Source organism: Coregonus clupeaformis, chromosome 37, assembly GCF_020615455.1.
Source record: "Coregonus clupeaformis isolate EN_2021a chromosome 37, ASM2061545v1, whole genome shotgun sequence".
Lineage (NCBI taxonomy): Eukaryota > Metazoa > Chordata > Actinopteri > Salmoniformes > Salmonidae > Coregonus > Coregonus clupeaformis.
The window spans coordinates 7,109,746-7,127,375 of record NC_059228.1 but is presented as its reverse complement, the minus strand read 5'-3'; the positions used below and the strand labels follow the sequence as shown (position 1 = coordinate 7,127,375).

The window sequence follows — 17,630 nt, the reverse complement described above, 5'->3', positions numbered from 1 at the left end:
ATTATGGGAATTAAATGGGCTTATATCAGAAATGTACAGTGCCTTCAGAAGATATTCACACCCCTTAACTTTTTCCACATTTTCTGTGTTACAGCCTGAATTTAAAATGGATTCAATTGTAATTTTTTACATTATTTTTTTAAATGACTATTTCGTCTCTGTACCCCACACATACAATAATCTGTAAGGTCCCTCAGCCAAGCAGTGAATTTCAAACAAAGAGTCAACCAAAAAGACCAAGGAGGTTTTCGAATGCTTCGCAAAGAAGGGCACCTATTGGTAGATGGGTAAAACATACTTTTTTTTAAATAAGCAGATATTGAATATCCCTTTGCGCATGGTGAAGTTATTAATTAGACTTCGGAAGGCGTATCAATACACCCAGTCACTACAAAGATGCAGGCACCCTTCCAAGAACTAAACCACTCAGGGATTTCACCATGAGGCCAATGTTGACTTTAAAACAGTTACAGAGTTGAATGGCTGTGATAGAAGAAACTGAGGATGGATCAACAACATTGTAGTTACTCCACAATACTAACCTAACTGACAGAGTGAAAAGAAGTAATCTTGTACAGAATATTCCAAAACATGCATCTTGTTTGCAACAAGGCACTAAAGTAATACTGCAAAAAATGTGGCAAAGCAATTAACTTTTTGTCCTGAATACAAAGTGTTATGTTTGGGGTAAATCCAATACAACACATTACTGAGTACCACTCTCCATAGTTTCAAGCATAGTGGTGGCTGCATCATGTTATGGGTATGCTTGTAATTGGTAAGGACTGGGGAGTTTTTCCAGATAAAAAAGAAACGGAATGGAGCTAAGCACAGGCAAAATCCTAGAGGAAAACCTGGTTCAGTCTGCTTTCCACCAGACACTGAGAGATGAATTCACCTTTCAGCAGGACAATAACCTAAAACACAAGGCCAAATCTACACTAGGGTTGCTTACCAAGAAGACAATGAATGTTTCTGAGTGGCCGAGTTACAGTTTTGACTTAAATCTACTTAAAAATCTATGGCAAGACCTGAAAATGGTTGTCTAGCAATGTTCAATAACCAATTTGATAGAGCTTGAAGAATGTTGAAAATAATAATGGGCAAATATTGCACAATCCAGGTGTGGAAAGCTCTTAGAGAATTACCTAGAAAGAGTCACAGCTGTAATCGCTGCCAAAGGTGATTCTAACATGTATTGTCTCAGTGGGTTGAATACTTATCTAATTAAGATATATTAGTGTTTTATTTTTCTTCATTTTTTTTTTTATACAGATGTTAGAATTTTTCTTCCACTTTGACATTACAGAGTATTTTGTGCAGAATGTTGACAAATAAATGACAATTAAATCAATTTGAATCCCACTTTGTAACACAACAAAATGTGGAAAAAGTCAAAGGGTGTGAATACTTTCTGAAAGCACTATACAAAGCGATGACAGGATATGTTTCTCGATGAAGACAATTCCGAAGACATAGTTCAATTTTTCTCACTTTCTTGTTGTTTCCTGTAACTGAAATTAACACATTTAAAGCGTTAGCAAAGAATAGTTAGGCTACAATATTTTAATAACGGATGGAAAAGCCTACTAATAATTCCACCACACTTTCACAAGATGTCCACCGGAGGCCGGCAGCGCACCATGGCTGAATATTGGTCAAAACCATAGAGAATGATAGAGGACTCTTGTTTGTATCTGTCCGATTAATGGCATCTGTGAGAGTACCTGCAGCACCTTTGAGGCCATCTCCATTTTTAAGTAGTCAATTTGTTTATTCTACTACTTCTATGAGTTGGTAAAGAAACTGCCTCCTGCAGTGTGTTGTTTGAACAGGTATAAAGCCAAGGTTGGCGATTTCTCATCGACACGGCTGTAGTCGAGCGGGTCGAGAGCTTTAAGTTCCTCGGTGTCCACATCACTAAGGATCTATCATGGTCCAAACACACCAACACAGTCGTAAAGAGGGCACGACAATGTCTCTTCTCCCTCAGGAGGCTGAAAATATTTGGCATGGGCCCTCAGATCCTCCAAAAGTTCTACACCATGCACCATTGAGAGCATCTTGACTGGCTGCATCACCGCCTGGTATGGCAACTGCTTGGCAACCGACCACAAGGCTCTACAGAGGGTAGTGCATACAGCCCAGTACATCACTGGGGCCAAGCTTCCTGTCATCCAGGACCTCTATACCAGGCGGTGTCAGAGGAAGGCCCTAAAAACAGTCAAAGACTCCAGCCACCCAAGTCATAGACTTTTCTGTCTGCTACCGCACAGCAAGCAGTACCGATGCACCAAGTCTGGAACCAACCGGACCCTGAACAGATTCAACTCCCAAGCCATAAGACTGTAAATAGTTAGCTCGGGTAGCTATTTGGATAACTATTTAACTATCTGCATTGACCCTTTTTGCACTAACTTTTATTGACTCATCACATACGCTGCTGCTACTGTTTATTATAGGTCACTTCATTCCTAGTTATTTGTACATATCTACCTCAATTACCTCATACCCATGCACATGCACATCGTCTCGGTACTGGTATCCTTGTATATAGCCAAGTTATCATTACTCATTGTGTATTTATTATTACTTTTATTATGACGTGTTTTACTTTTCTATTATTTCTCTATTTTCTTTCTCTCTGCATTGCTGGGAAGGGCCCATAAATAAGCATTTCACGGTTAGTCTACTCCTATTGTTCACAAAGCATGTGATTAATAAAATGTTATTTGATTTACTGCCACCTGTCCTTATGGAATGTTTGCTCACAAGTATAAATCATTGGATGATCCCCCCTTGATGACCCGGATGGAATTATGTGATCCTTCCTTAACGCTTAGGAAGTCCCACCCACTTGACTACTTGAAAATGGCGAAAGTAGTCAATGGCGCTGCTCATGCTATAAAACAAGCTTTTGGGTACTAGAGTCCTCTATCTATCTCTATGGCTTCGAACCATCCGTCATGGATGCTTGAAAAAAATAAAAGGTGAGTTTTTCATAATAATCTAGGACTATACAAACAGATATGCAACGGGAAAAAAACTGCAACTAAAAAAAATCTATGATAAACAAACGATTTTCCGCATAAGTACATACTTTGCATTGACAAGGCTACCAGTAGGTGACGCAGTTTTGAACAGCTAGCCTACTAAACCTACACCCATGAGAAACTCTCTTTCATCCCTGATTCATTGAATGGATTCCAATAATAAACAATGCAAAGAATGAGACCAGTGTAATATAAGGGGATCTTGCTAGCTATATTGTTAACAATGTTTTGATTTATTTACATCTCAGCATCAATTCACTAAAGTAGGTCTAACTGAGTAGACCTACATTTATTCGTTAATACATAAATAAGGGCATGTGGCCTATTGATATTATTAGGCTATTAATGTTATCATTTCTGTAACAATAATCCTGATGAACTGATAATAATAATAATAATAATAGTAATATTTTTTGTTATTTTATTATCACTAAATAACCCCAATATTCTGCCTTAGTGCTGTAGGAGATGCATTAGCCTACTGTTTATCAGTCTGTAACTGCAAAACGCCAGTTTCCTCATTGAGTAATGCAGGCCAATATGATATATAGGCTATCTGATGCCTGGAGTATGACAGACAGTGTGTTGCTGTTGGGCTGCACAAAGAAGCAGCAAGCTGCACTGGGTACAGAAAAGGGCAAGCAAGATAATAACAAAAAACTGAGACATCCCACTGACCCTTCCACCACTACAGTCACGGAGAGAGCAAGCAGCAGTAAGATTGGTCACTGCCATGCACCAACCTGACCACCCTCCACATGATCTCCTACCACAGAGAAGGGGAGACGGTATTGGCAGAGTCCTCTGAAACCAGAACCGACTGTCCAAAATCAACGCAAGGACAAAAAGGCTGGACAATTCTACAATAGCCACTGCCATCAGACTTTTGTGAATTTTTAAACTGTCATTTTTTTATTCAATGTAATATCTTTTTTTAATTTGTTTATATTGTCTAAATGCCACTGTGCATTCTGCAAAATTTAGTATTGTGGACTGCGAGCATTAATTAAATAAATCAAATCAGGGCTACAGCAGATAAAATGTAAATCATAAGCACAGGACGTTTTCAAAGACATATGGGACTTTTTTAATTGAATGCAATATCTTGTGTTTTTTTTTTGTATTGTCTAAATGTAACTGTGCATTCTGCAAAATTCAGTTTTGTGGACTGCGAGCATTAATTAAATAAATCAAATCAGGGCTACAGCAGATCAAATGTAAATCATATGCACAGGACGTTTTCAAATTACTACGCAAGGAGACAATGGCCTACAATGGTGCAATGTTGTAAGATCAATGTGCAACACAAACGCTTATTGGGGTTATAATTGATTAAAATAACACAATGCTTGCTGACTTCAGTTAAGTTTTCATCATCCCAGTTTTCAGGTACAAGTCATGGCTAGCTAACATGCTATCATTAGCCCGACTTGGCAATATAGCCTACAAGAGGTGTCCCGATGTAAAATTTGTTCAACTGAAGTCAACCTTCGATATCTTTCTTATATATTTTTAAGTAAATCTTAGATTTAATTTACAAAAGTGTAACCTTGTCATAATATGAATAGGCCTAATTAATAATCGTAATCATATATTTTTTTTAATGGATTTGTTGTCCATTCATAATAATTGTACCATCAATGACATGGGCTTGTAGTAATGCAGGAGGGATTGGCCTCGTAGATCTAAACAGCAGAACATCGCAAATTAAGTTAAACTACAGAGACTCATAGCCAAGGGCAGATTTGGACTCATACCCCGATAGCATTTTCTTATAGCCTACTTGTGGTTGAATCATAGATCCCCGAAGATGGGCATCATAATAATGACAATGAGTAAAAACCTACAGTTAAATGAAAGAAAAACAGAGTTATCTTATCCCAACAGAGCTCATTTATTGGATTAAGAAAACCCTCATGCGCATTTTCATGGAATTCAGCAATAGCAAAATAATGAAGATATCACTAAGACATGTAGGCCTATTGCGGTAGTAGGCTATAGATTACGGGTGGTTTTATTATGACGGTACAGACATTTGTGCTAAATTAATGATAAAATGAAAGGCATACCAAATATATTTCTAAACTCGTGCGTGTGTATAGGCCTATATCTTCCTATGCACTTTGTAAACCTCAAATTACAAATTATAAACCTTTCATCAGTGAATGCTTGACTTGCATGGAGCAGGAATTAGCCTACACAAAAAGTTGTATGTAGGGTAATTTCGGAAGGCCTAAATGAATGGGTCGTTTATATGTCAATACAACAATACAACAAACCAACTGCACTGAACATCCTGTGGATTCAATATTCTGGCCAATAGAAATTGGGGAGCCTTCAACCCCTAACTAATCACAAACTGATCGGAGAAAATGAAAACACGGAGAGAGGAGGCCAGGGTATGTAATGGGGTATTCTGTAATTATCATAATAATGGAAAATATACATTAAATATAAGGTAGGCCTAAATGTAAAATACTTTTATACTAAGAACGTATCACACTTATGTCAAAGAATGTTAAACCGACTCCTAGCCCTATACTTCAACATAAAAATCAACACTGATAAACATAAAGGCCCCTTTAAGACCAACTGTCCTCAGGCCTTATCGGTAGACATAAATGCAAACGTAAGTACCTTGAGCTTTTCTACTGGTTCAGCTGAGTAGCCTATGTAAAAATGTTCTGAAGATCTGGTTCTGAACGAATCCGTTCCGTTTTGCTCGAGTCCGCCTCTCCGTGTCTGTTCCTATTGACGCACGTAAAGACTCTTCCCTCAACCTTAAGGCGAGTAGCAGCGACCAATCACCATGCCATTACAGGCTTCAGAGGAAGCTGTTTATGTGACTCCAGCGCTAATTAGGCTCATGAACTAACAAATCGCTTGCACAACTGGTGAGGAACCGATCACATCCATGGATTGTCTGGCGCAGTTGACCACCTTTATGGCTATTTGTTGATTTGTTGTTACTGTGGCTTCTATTCTTGCTGCACTCTTCGTTCCAAAGTTATTTATGCTGACAAACTTTCTCGGTGTGGAGTAGTAACCTATTTTTACGAAGAACGCCTGCACCTCTTAAACTCTAAGCTGGGGAATATTGACTATCAAACCATGTTTCAACCTACACCGAAGAGGTGTTTTACTATAGAATCGTTGGTAGCGAAGGATAATCCTCTACCAGTGTCTAGGTCTGAGGAGCCCATACGACCAGCGGCTCTGAGCTATGCAAACTCCAGCCAGATGAATCCATTTCTGAACGGGTTTCATTCCAGCGGCAGGGGCGTCTACTCTAATCCGGACTTTGTGTTCGCTGAGGCGGTCTCACATCAGAACAACTCCGGTGTCCCAGTTCATTCGGTGCCACCTCCACATGCTTTGGCTCACCCACTTTCATCCTCACACAGTCCGCACCATCTTTTTGCCAGCCAGCAAAGGGACCCCTCAACTTTTTACCCATGGTTAATACATAGATATAGGTACTTGGGTCACAGATTCCAAGGTAGGTTGAAGTTAAATTAGTCTCTAACGCATTTATTACGTATTTATGCTGTTTAGCCCTTTTGGATGTTCCATAGCATTTCTGTAGACCAATATAAAATGTAATTATGAGAATAAAGAAACGAATGCTAAATATCAGTGAGCTATCGAATTTTGGAAATATATGGGCTATCGCCATGCCTGGAACAGTTTTAGAAACTGTTTTTGTCTGTTATAATTAGAACACTGTTCAACTGGAATAGACTAGCGTACTTTTAGTAGCCTAATGTAGGGCATAGTATTTCTCAATGTGGCGACACGGGTTCACATTTATTTTGCTGGTAGCCTATAGCCTATAATTTTACATTTTGTTAAAAAAGGAATTGCAAAGAGTGTACTTTTAAAAAGTCAGTTTGCATCTAAAACAGTTAAATGAAACAAAAAGAAGCATAAAACCTTACAACTGGAATGTGTAGGCCTATATAATTAATTGGCTTGTTATTTTGAACAAAATGGTTGAAAAATAATGATTTAATTAGACCTAGTTATTTACTTCATTTTCACTTCAATCTTCTTATATTTAACCTGAATGCAAATCAACTTAACTACATTGATAGATGCCCGTGTAATTTATTGCAATCATCTGTGCCAAGGAATAGGCTATGGGTCGTATTTGTGAGCTATGCTTTTATAGCCCAAACTGCTGTTTAAGAAATTGTACACAATGCACTTTTAAAAATCGCACTATTCATTTATCTGCCCCCAAATTGGACTGCCATTTTAAAACGTTATTTTTTTTGCTGATGGATGCACATAATCTTTTCCTGAAAACAGTGACATGCAAATGGTATAATAACTGAACGATCTGTTTTCGTTTGGAACGAATAATAGTTATTTTAATTGTAAGGGTCTTGATAATAATTATGACAAAATTGTAGGCTAATGTAGCCTATTTTATTCTCCACCATATACTTACATTGTACCAGTGACTGTAGGCTAATGTAACAAATATAAGTTCGAAAAAGGTTAGCCTATAGAGGCTTCTAGGCCACTTTGCGATTGTAGACCATTGTGTTGCTATTTTTGTAGGCCTAGTGTTTTTAGCATTACCAAAGACTGTATCAAAACGGCACTTAATTTAGCCACTGCATAGCCCTGTTGTTGCCATTTGAAGAATATAAACTGTATCAATTTGCTATTGTTACAATTATTGCAAAAAATTGTCAAGGTGTTGCTTGTGACTAAATTGGTCTCAATGTTCAATTGAGTGTTGCCGTAGACTTTAGTTAAAAGTTAAAGGCCCAAGTCTGCGGTATGGCCAAAATATGAGCATAGCATCATCTTCTCTTTAGCCTCAGTTTGCAACATAAGAGTGGTCATAATTAATATCCCTCCCATTGTCGTTTTCAGGTAACGAAACAAGCCCGGAGAGCTTCCTTTTGCACAATGCACTGGCCAGAAAGCCCAAAAGAATTCGGACAGCTTTTTCCCCTTCGCAACTTCTGCGGCTTGAGCACGCGTTTGAAAAAAACCATTACGTCGTAGGTGCCGAACGAAAACAGCTTGCGCACACCCTTAGCCTCACAGAAACTCAGGTAAGAAAATGAATTGAATATTCACAAGTTTATCGTTAAATCCGCATTAGGCCTACTTTGAATAGGGAATGGATTTAAAAGACGATCATGTCAAGTTGCATCAGACCTGACATGACGCACAGGTTTGTGGGGTGTTTTTCAAGGGGTGTTTATAGCCTGTAGGCCTACCTATTTTAGGCTATAGGACAACAATAGCCTACTTGTTTTGGTGTTGGATACGGAATCTGTGAATATGCTACATTTTCTTTGAATAGGCTAATTACTTATTGGGAATTCATATGCTTGCCTATAAGTGACATTACGGGAATTATTAAACATTTCTTGAAAACACGACAGTGTGTTGTCTATTGGGGGAAACTGCACACATGCTATGGTTAATCCGTATAGCAAGTCAAATTTATGAATTTCACATGCAGGCCTAAATGCTATTCTAGTTTAAGAATTGAAATGAAAGGGGGAAACCGACACAAATGAAAACACAAGTTTATTCATTTTTCAAAGTTAGGCCTACTATTGGATTGACCTGTAAACCCACAGTTTCAGAGAGACAAAATAATAAATGTATACACCACCATCGGCCTTGAGGCTTTTAGTTGGATCAAATCCATGATCATTGTACAACCTCGTTGGGTTGAATTACTTTGTTTTGGGAGAAAAAGGTTTCCATTCAACATGGAGGTTATTTAACCAGTTAACCATTTCATAGGATCTATGGCACGCTAAAAAGAATGAGCAGGACTCAATGAATTTCCCTGGCCACATTTAAGATCGTATTTGTGCCTGTCAGCTTGTGGAACGGTCGGTGTCTTTTGTCCCAGTGTCACCACCGGCTCTTCTCTAAACGGAGGTTTTCAGAGGGGAATGAGGGAGAAATTAACCATCACCCACTTCAATTAGCTGACTGAAAGCACATTAAATGCACCTCACTTGCCAAGCTGTCAGACGGATGGGTTGTATATATTAATATTGCCCACTAGCCTATTGATACGCATTTACAAAAGGCTTAAAATTAACAAGCAATGTGGCTTTTAAATTTTTTGGGAAATTATTAGAAATTAAATTAAACTTATTTAGAATGCGTTGCATATTCATGAGCCTATTTGCACCAGTTTTTTTTTGTTCGACCAAGGGGACGTCCATTTCTGGTAATTGGCTTATGTTTGTAATATAAAAATAGAGGAGGCACTACATGCAGTTTTTGACCAAGGCTATATCCCATCTTAAAATAACCGTACTTCTAGCCTAACTTGTAAGACCTTTTGGGCCTATAGCATTGGGCAGATTTTCACACGGCGATCTATGAGAGCCTATGCAAAAATGTAAGGCCTTTGCACTCCTAGTGTAGCCTATGCTTGTATCTCTTTTGCAGTTCTGCTATTTGAATTCTCACTTTACGCACATGAATGGATTTTGTTTAGTATTTTGGTATTTATTGTGGCCTTTATTTATTTCCCTTAGGTAAAAGTGTGGTTTCAGAACCGAAGAACCAAGTTCAAGCGGCAAAAGTTGGAGGAGGAGGGTTCAGATTCGCAACAGAAGAAGAAGGGGACCCATCACATAAACCGATGGAGACTCGCAACTAAACAAGGATCGGGAAGCCCGGATGAAATTGATGTAACTTCAGACGATTAAAATACTAAATTGTTTGAACCTGGGACATCCGTGTGCCGTGAAGGATGACATGGCTAAGGATGCTGTGTACAGAGAGACAGAGAGAGGGTAAAGCCAATGTCACATTTCGATTCTTCGGAGATCGGCAGCTGAGGGTGAGAGATCCGATTGTTGGCACTGCTGTCACTACCATGGGTCTGTCAAACCATATCAAATTGCCCAGGCAAAAGTGATTGACAGTATCGCAGTCCAACTACCTGACCCCCTTCCACGCACCAACCCACCACTACAATCTCCCACGAACCACCCAAAAATTAATCTCCAATTCACATTGGACATTTGCACTTCTGAAAGTTTCTAAATATGAACGTTTCCACTCAAGATACCAAAATCCACAACTGTTTTTGTAAAACTTAAATTGCATGGTAGACTTTCTGGTAGTTGTTTTAATTTGATAATTTTCTCAAAAACAACTTTGTTTTAACTCTATTTTCAATCTCAGAGATGTTGTGCTTCTTCCTTTTTACAAAGTGTGCAGTCTTTTAATTAATGATTATCGTGTTAAAGTGATTGTGAAAACAGTATGAAGTAGCAGTGCTGCGTTATAGTGTTTTTAAAGAAAATGCATTTCGAAAACTTTATAAAAGTTTATCAAACCACAGATAAAGTACTTAAAGGGAAAGTATCCAGGACATTCCTTAAACCTAAAGCTTTACCATGTCTCCGTTATTCTGTCCCGAGCATATTGTCAGGACTTGACCCTCCGGTGAGAGTTGCCACAAAGGACTAATGCAAGAATTGACTGCCGTAGAGGCGAGAAAACGTCAAGCACTGAGCGTATCCATGTACAGAGATACTAAAAGTTAATGTTTCTGTTAAACCCTCTTTTACCAGAATGTAAATAATTTTGTGTTTGTGTTAAGTTTGCTACAATTTTAACACAAAGTATACTTCCAAGAAGTATGTAATTGTCAATATTTTGTCAATAAAGTTTTATCAATATGTTGCGCGCGGAGTAAAAGTAGGGTTTGATTTAAGATCAGCTTTCATTTCTTGACATTTTATAAAGAGACCTGTTACGCCCTTCAATTCAAGCCTGTATTATTTCACACTTTTTATAGGCTATTGGCTGCCACCAATCACCCGCTTCGTATATCTTGATTTTGGTCAAACCAGTCTCACAATTAGCCTACACTTGAGGTAGGCCTATGACTCATTTTAGAAGGAATCCAGACAATGTGGGTTGTTAAAAGTAACATAAATCATGCTATTACGAGAAAATGCAAGAATATTTTTCTGTGGCAAGTGCATGGTTGTTTTTCCGGTGGTTCATTTGCTCCTCAGTCTGATAGACTGCATTAATCCGTTTTTATTTAGAGGGGCAGCGTCTGGTCTGCTCAGGCTACAAAGAGTCCTACGAGCTTTTGTGAAAGTGCAAATCAGTTTAGGCAATTATCATGCGAGTAATATGAGGGGGAAAGGGGATGCATTGCCCAGTGGTCCACTTTAATCTCTTAATCCGTGGATCCAAGGGGGCTTGGTTGGACATAATTTAGTACAATCTGACTACCCCTCACGAAGCGATAAGGGAAGGTTGCAATGTGCAGCGAAATGAGATCTTTGTTTAAAATCTTGTCTCTCCGACAGCCACGAGTAGGATATGCCTACACGCGCTCTTCCCACAAATTGATCATAAACAAAACAGCATCAACCCATGCATACTCTTTCCCCATTTCATGTGTAGCCTATTACGCTTGTACGGGCAAAAAGAAAAGTATATTATTATTATTATTATTTTATTTTTTACATCAAATAACTTTATAGACCAACATCTTTCTTTATAAGTGACTCAAACATAACATTTTATTCTGTATTTGTTCAGGGAAGACCCATTGACACCAAGGTCTCATTCACAAGGGTGCCCTGATCACAGTAACACAATCAAATACAATATAGAAACAAAACAGCCATCGATACAATGTAAAATTAAATAAAAAAATACAGCACAACACAATTTAAGAAAAACTGTTACATTCCACAGCTACTTGTCCTCAATACTTTAAATTGCCAGAGCGGCACCAGAACATCCAATTGTAATGAGTTTTGTAAATGGTTTGAGTAGTGAGGTGCATTAAAACTAAGAAAGGATTTACCTAATTCGGTGGAGACCCGAGGAACCTCAAGAATTAACCAACTCTGTGAAAGGGTTTGGTATCTCATGTTTTTATACTTCAACAACGAAGTTAGGTAAGTCGGAAGCTTGTGTAGTATTGCTTTGTAAACAAAAAGGGAATATTGAAGTGACCTACAGGACTTTAATGAGGACCAGCCAACCTTTTGATACAGGATGCAGTGATGAGTATTAAAACTGTCCCCTGTGATAAAGCGAAGGGCGCTACGGTAGACAGCATCCAAAGGTTTAAGAGCAGTGGCTGCTGCATTCTGGTAACTGGTGTCACCATAGTCAAGAACTCGCTGGAAAGTTGACTGTACAATCTGCTTCCTGCTGTTTAGAGAGAGGCAAGATCTTTAAATCTAAGCTTTTCAACTAGCTCATCAGTATGTTTTTTTAAACATTAAATCCTTGCCAATCCAAGTGCCCAGGTATTTATAGGCGGGAACCCGATCAGTGGGAAAACCATTCAATAAAAAAAAATGTGGTCCAATGCACATGGGAAAAATGCACATAAAATTGTTTTAAATGTTGCAAAATTAAACTGTATTATATTTACACTATGTATCTCCTAAACATGTGAAGTCCCACCATGCACATTGTATGATGTGAGGTGTAGTGTTTATTTCTATAATTGTTTCACATCTTGAAAAGGAGCTTTTCAGAGGGGGTGGTGTGGGGGGCTATAGGCCTACATACAAACTATAGTCCCCATATATGGATGGGGAATTTTAATCGGCACATGGACTATAACAGCAATAAAAATCTTCAGAGAATACCATTAGCTTTGAAAAAACCTTAAAAGCTTTATTACAAACCCAGCTTTGAAATAGGGGGATTAGAGGGCTGAAAGGGTCCCACAATAGTTAGAAGAAAAGGTTTCATGCTAATGAGGTTAATGCCCTTTGTATCTCCGGACTCCACAACTTCATTACTCCTATCTCGGGCAACACCGAGCGGCTCCAGAGCGCGCAATCCACTCGAGCTTTCCCCTACCCTGCCTAAAGAAGGATTTGATAGCAGTCCTGTTCAAACTAGATAATTATATATTTTCAAGTTGGAATTAAGATAAAGAAAGTGAAGGCGGTGAGCCTTGATCCGCTGCAAACAAATTTGGCGCACTTTCTCCCTCCGCGGTGCCTCAATAGGCAGGATAGCCCCCTCATTATGACTGGGTCTCGTTTTATTAATTGTACACTCTTTTGATTTAAACGAGCCAGTATTTTGAATTTAATGGCAGATTATTGTATACAACGAAATTAAATAAATGTTATAATGATGAACCGGATCTGTTCAAATGTACGGGTTCCCATGAATAGCCTCTACATTAGCACTTCTGCACAAGTAGGCCTATACAGGCTATTCACAGAGCTAATTTGGAGCTAGGGGAGGACATTTCTATTCAAACTTGCATTGCAGGCCTTTATGGGACATGCTGAAATGTATTTTATTTTATAGTGGATATATTCGTCAAATAGGCTATTGGATTAACACTGCACACTAGTTTATTTTTATTTTTCTGCAACATAAATCGGTGTTTTTTGTGATAAAGACTATGATAGGCCTATATTTTGCATATAATTATGTGTGCATAGACCTATGACTGTGCCTGTGCGTAAAGCCACGATCTTCTCATTTGTATAAGGCCTACAATCGCAAGGATTTACAGATATTGTTTTTTGACAATTTACCATTTTCACTGAGGTAACAGAGTAAAGCAGCAGCGCGAGGGATACAATACTAATGTGCGCAGGAAAACGCACCTGTCTTCTTGAACAAGGCAGGTGAAGACGTTGTTTGGCATTGTCAATCTTTAGTGGTTCCGGTAGGCCTACTGTTTCCTCCACTCAAACTTGCTCTGAGTCAGTGAATGTTAAATTATGAGATACTAGACCCCATATACTGTATCAATCGATTCCTTTCCCAAACAATAAAGCTGTGTGTATGGGGACTGCTGGGGACCTTGTGACCCGCTTATCTAACCTTGCGCTGCTAGGCTGTACAGAGGCAAAAGTTTTTTTTGGCCTCGCTTAATAAGGACTGGGAAACGATCAATCATCAAAGCCCCATGGCTTGGGTTTCTTATTAAGTTACTATAGCCAGATCATTGCTGGCTGCTAAATACTCGATGAGGAATATGGATTCTGACACCATCTGAAAGGATAGCGAGTAAGCCAAAGGTCTAGGCTACTTACCTGATGTGAAATAATTATCCGCCATTTAAAAAACCGTCCTATCAAATGATCCCAGTGACCCAAAACCCCTAATCTGCAATTAGTAGGTATAATTATGTCCGCTGATGTTGCTAATGTGAATGGTATTTGGATGGCGACCATTACACATCAATAACGGCACTTCCCTGATATAGCCTAAATGCTGAAAACAAGTATATCTGCAAAAACAAACACACATTAGATAAAGCCCACTATATAAAACATGCAATGAGACTAATCCGCTCTTGTTGGAGTAGCACAGGCCCTATAGCCTACTTATAACTCGCACTTACAAATATAGGCTACCTTTCATCACCATTATGCACAGATGAGCAACTGTAAGCATGGTTTAGCCTTATTGATATGTGAAATGTGTGATTTATGATCCTGTTTTTGACGACTTTAAAGACATTTTTGCATTCACTGCTAGGCCTAGGCTATAGCGCTGCATGCCAACTTCCGCCCTAATTCACGTTGTTTGAAACTAGGTAATGCCAACTTCTGTCCTCTCATTCACGTTGCTTGACACTAGGTACACTGTAAAAAGTCATTAGTTCTGCTTACTCAATTATTTTGAGGAAGCCCATTGCCTAGAACCATTCGAGTAACCCAACTCAAAGTATTTCAGTGTTCAATACTTAAAGTAATAAAGTGACATCACCACCCATATCTTTTGAAGTTGTAAATTGCATGATGTATTCTGAACTATAATGATTGAAGTTACTTGAACATTAACATGTGTTGTAGTGAACATAAAAATGTAGGGTCCCTCCTATTTAAATTATGAAGCTTCATGACCATTTTTTCCCCCCAAGTGTAAATAGTAGGCCTAAGTAGTTCTGATTAGTAGGCTGATTGTCAGTGGTCGTGTCTTCATGTTTAACATTGTTTTATGTATTTGACCATTTGTAATTTTAGCAGGCATTGTTGAGCACAGTGCACAGTGCTTATTCCTCTTGCAGTAACTGGAGGTAGAGCTGTAAGCATTACAGGATGCTGCAGTAGCCTCTGTTATTAAGGGCTCTATTCAATCTGTAAATCTGAAGCGTTACAGATTCCGCGATAGAAATGTAAAGGTAATTTCCTATTGGCATATGCAACATTTACCATGAACCCAGTCTCCACTAAAGCAGGAACATTGCCTTTAAATTTCAAGCACGCTGTAAAACAGGGTTCCGCAATGCGGATTGAATAGAGCCCTAAGATTAGTAGGTACACATGACCTTGTTGATAGTGGGACTGGTTTGTCTCATTATTGAACGTCAATTTGTCTGATGGTTTTGATATCAGTTCATCATGATCAATTACACCTCATAGCACAACAAACTGCTTAATACTATTTTAGAAATATACTTTTCACTGTATACACTGACCGTTGGAGATGTTTGCGTAGCCACTACTTAATTTCTGTAATGAGTTAGGCAGTTACTTTTGACAGTGTATACAGCACAGTCTACACAGTGTCAGCGACTGCCATTTCACATTCTCATTTCAAATAGTAGGATAAAGTCGTGTCAGAGAAGAAAATGTTTTTGAGCTGATATTTATAGCTTGCCGTTGCATTGTCAGAATCTGACGTCATGACAAACTTGATCTGTCCTGTTTCACAAATTGCTTCTGAAATTGATCCTTGAAACGAGAGAATGAACCCTACACTATTCCCTTGGCCTTGACATAAGGTACAGCGATAAATATACAAGACTAATGAGCAATTACCATATAATCACCCCCCAAATAGCTTACATAATAATAAATTAAACATTCTAGTTTCTCGGATACAGTTTCTACTTTTATTATTAACGAGGAGGCTTGCATGGTGCATAGATAGGCCCGTTGAGATGATTATGTTTTCCAAACACAACAATTTTCATTTTTCCATGCGTAAGGCAGAGTAAATTGTTATTCAGATTGGCGGGCTGCATAGTTCACTGACTTTTTAAAATGATATTGATCGGGTGGTTTTGACGCTTATACTGGAAACATGGAAAAATAACTACAAAAACAGAGATTTTGAATCAACTTTAAGTGCCCTTTCAAAATAATATTTTTGAAATATATGTGTCAAAGGTTTCATGTTGTTATGTAGTTGATATAACTGAGGAAACGTACGCACACACACAATCTATCATTTTTTGATTATTACTTTTTATGTTGGATAGTGCTGCATATGACCTATATGCCATAAAATCAGCCGAGGTAAACCATTTTCATTATCACGGATTACCATTGATTACTATTAGGCCCTATATAGTTTATTCATACTGCCACGGTTTCTGTAGCCTTATAGTAACACCTTATTTGTAATATTCACATTTTAATGTATAACACTTTCTTCAACTGCCTTATGATGAAGTAAGAAATACATTTACATTTACGTCATTTAGCAGACGCTCTTATCCAGAGCGACTTACAGGAGCAATTAGGGTTAAGTGCCTTGCTTAAGGGCACATCAACAGATTTTTTCACCTAGTCGGCTCGGGGATTAGAACCAGCGACCTTTCGGTTACTGGCACAACGCTCTTACCCACTAAGCCACCTGCCGCCCCCAACACATAGTCCTGGTTACTTTAATTGCCTATTTCCCAGAGGGATATTGTGCCTATTTTACCAATCATTTACACCTATCACTGGCTACAGTTACATTTTAGCTTCAGGATAGCATTCACCTGCAAATATTGTGGGGTTTAGTTTAGCATCCCATCCAAATTAGCCTATCATGATTTTGTAGCTTATTTTTCACTAATGTTTTAATAGGGCCTACTTTTATTTGGGTGCAAGCCTGTAGCCTACACTGTAAAACCATGAAACATGTGACATGTTTATAACCTAAACGTCAGTGTTTAAAACTTAAACATAAGCATTTGGATTTTCAAAGAAGTGTTCTCATCTTAAACACAGGCGTTTAGAATGCAATATTACACATAATGGTCAGCTTTTTCCAGTCAGTTTCCAACTAGAAGAACACCTATATCTCCTAAGTGTTCAGATTTTAAACACTCGTGTTTACTTTCCCATAGTCCTGTTTAAAGTGCATTTCATCATTAGAAGTTGATGTGACTTTACATGCCTTTTATTCAGATCTGTGTTAGGAATGTCTGTCACCTCACCTACAGTGCATTCGGAAAGTATTCAGACCCCTTGACTTTTTCCACATTTTGTTACGTTACAGCCTTATTCTAAAATTGATTAAATTGTTTCCCCCCCCCCCCCTCATCAATCTACACACAATACCCCATAATGACAAAGCAAAAACAGGTTTGTAGAAATGTTTGCAAATGTAAAAAAAAATAAAAAATTTACACAAGTATTCAGACCCTTTACTCAGTACTTTGTTGATTCACCTTTGGCAGCGATTACAGCCTCGAGTCTTCTTGCGTATGATGCTACAAGCTTGGCACACCTGTATTTGGGGAGTTTCTCCCATTCTTCTCTGCAGATCCTCTCAAGCTCTGTCAGGTTGGATGGGGAGCGTCGCTGCGCAGCTATTTTCAGGTCTCTCCAGAAATGT

General features: G+C 38.5%; 1 protein-coding gene across 1 annotated transcript; it reads left to right on the top strand.

Moving 5' to 3' along the window:
- The first annotated feature begins 5,745 nt into the window (after window positions 1-5,745).
- On the top strand, window positions 5,746-14,884 carry LOC121553560 (homeobox protein EMX2). The gene is made up of 3 exons (XM_041866748.2): window positions 5,746-6,552; window positions 7,941-8,125; window positions 9,584-14,884. Exons 1-3 carry the CDS (start codon window positions 6,165-6,167, stop codon window positions 9,755-9,757), a joined length of 747 nt encoding a protein of 248 aa, XP_041722682.1. The 5' UTR covers window positions 5,746-6,164; the 3' UTR covers window positions 9,758-14,884.
- Window positions 14,885-17,630: the final 2,746 nt, after the last annotated feature.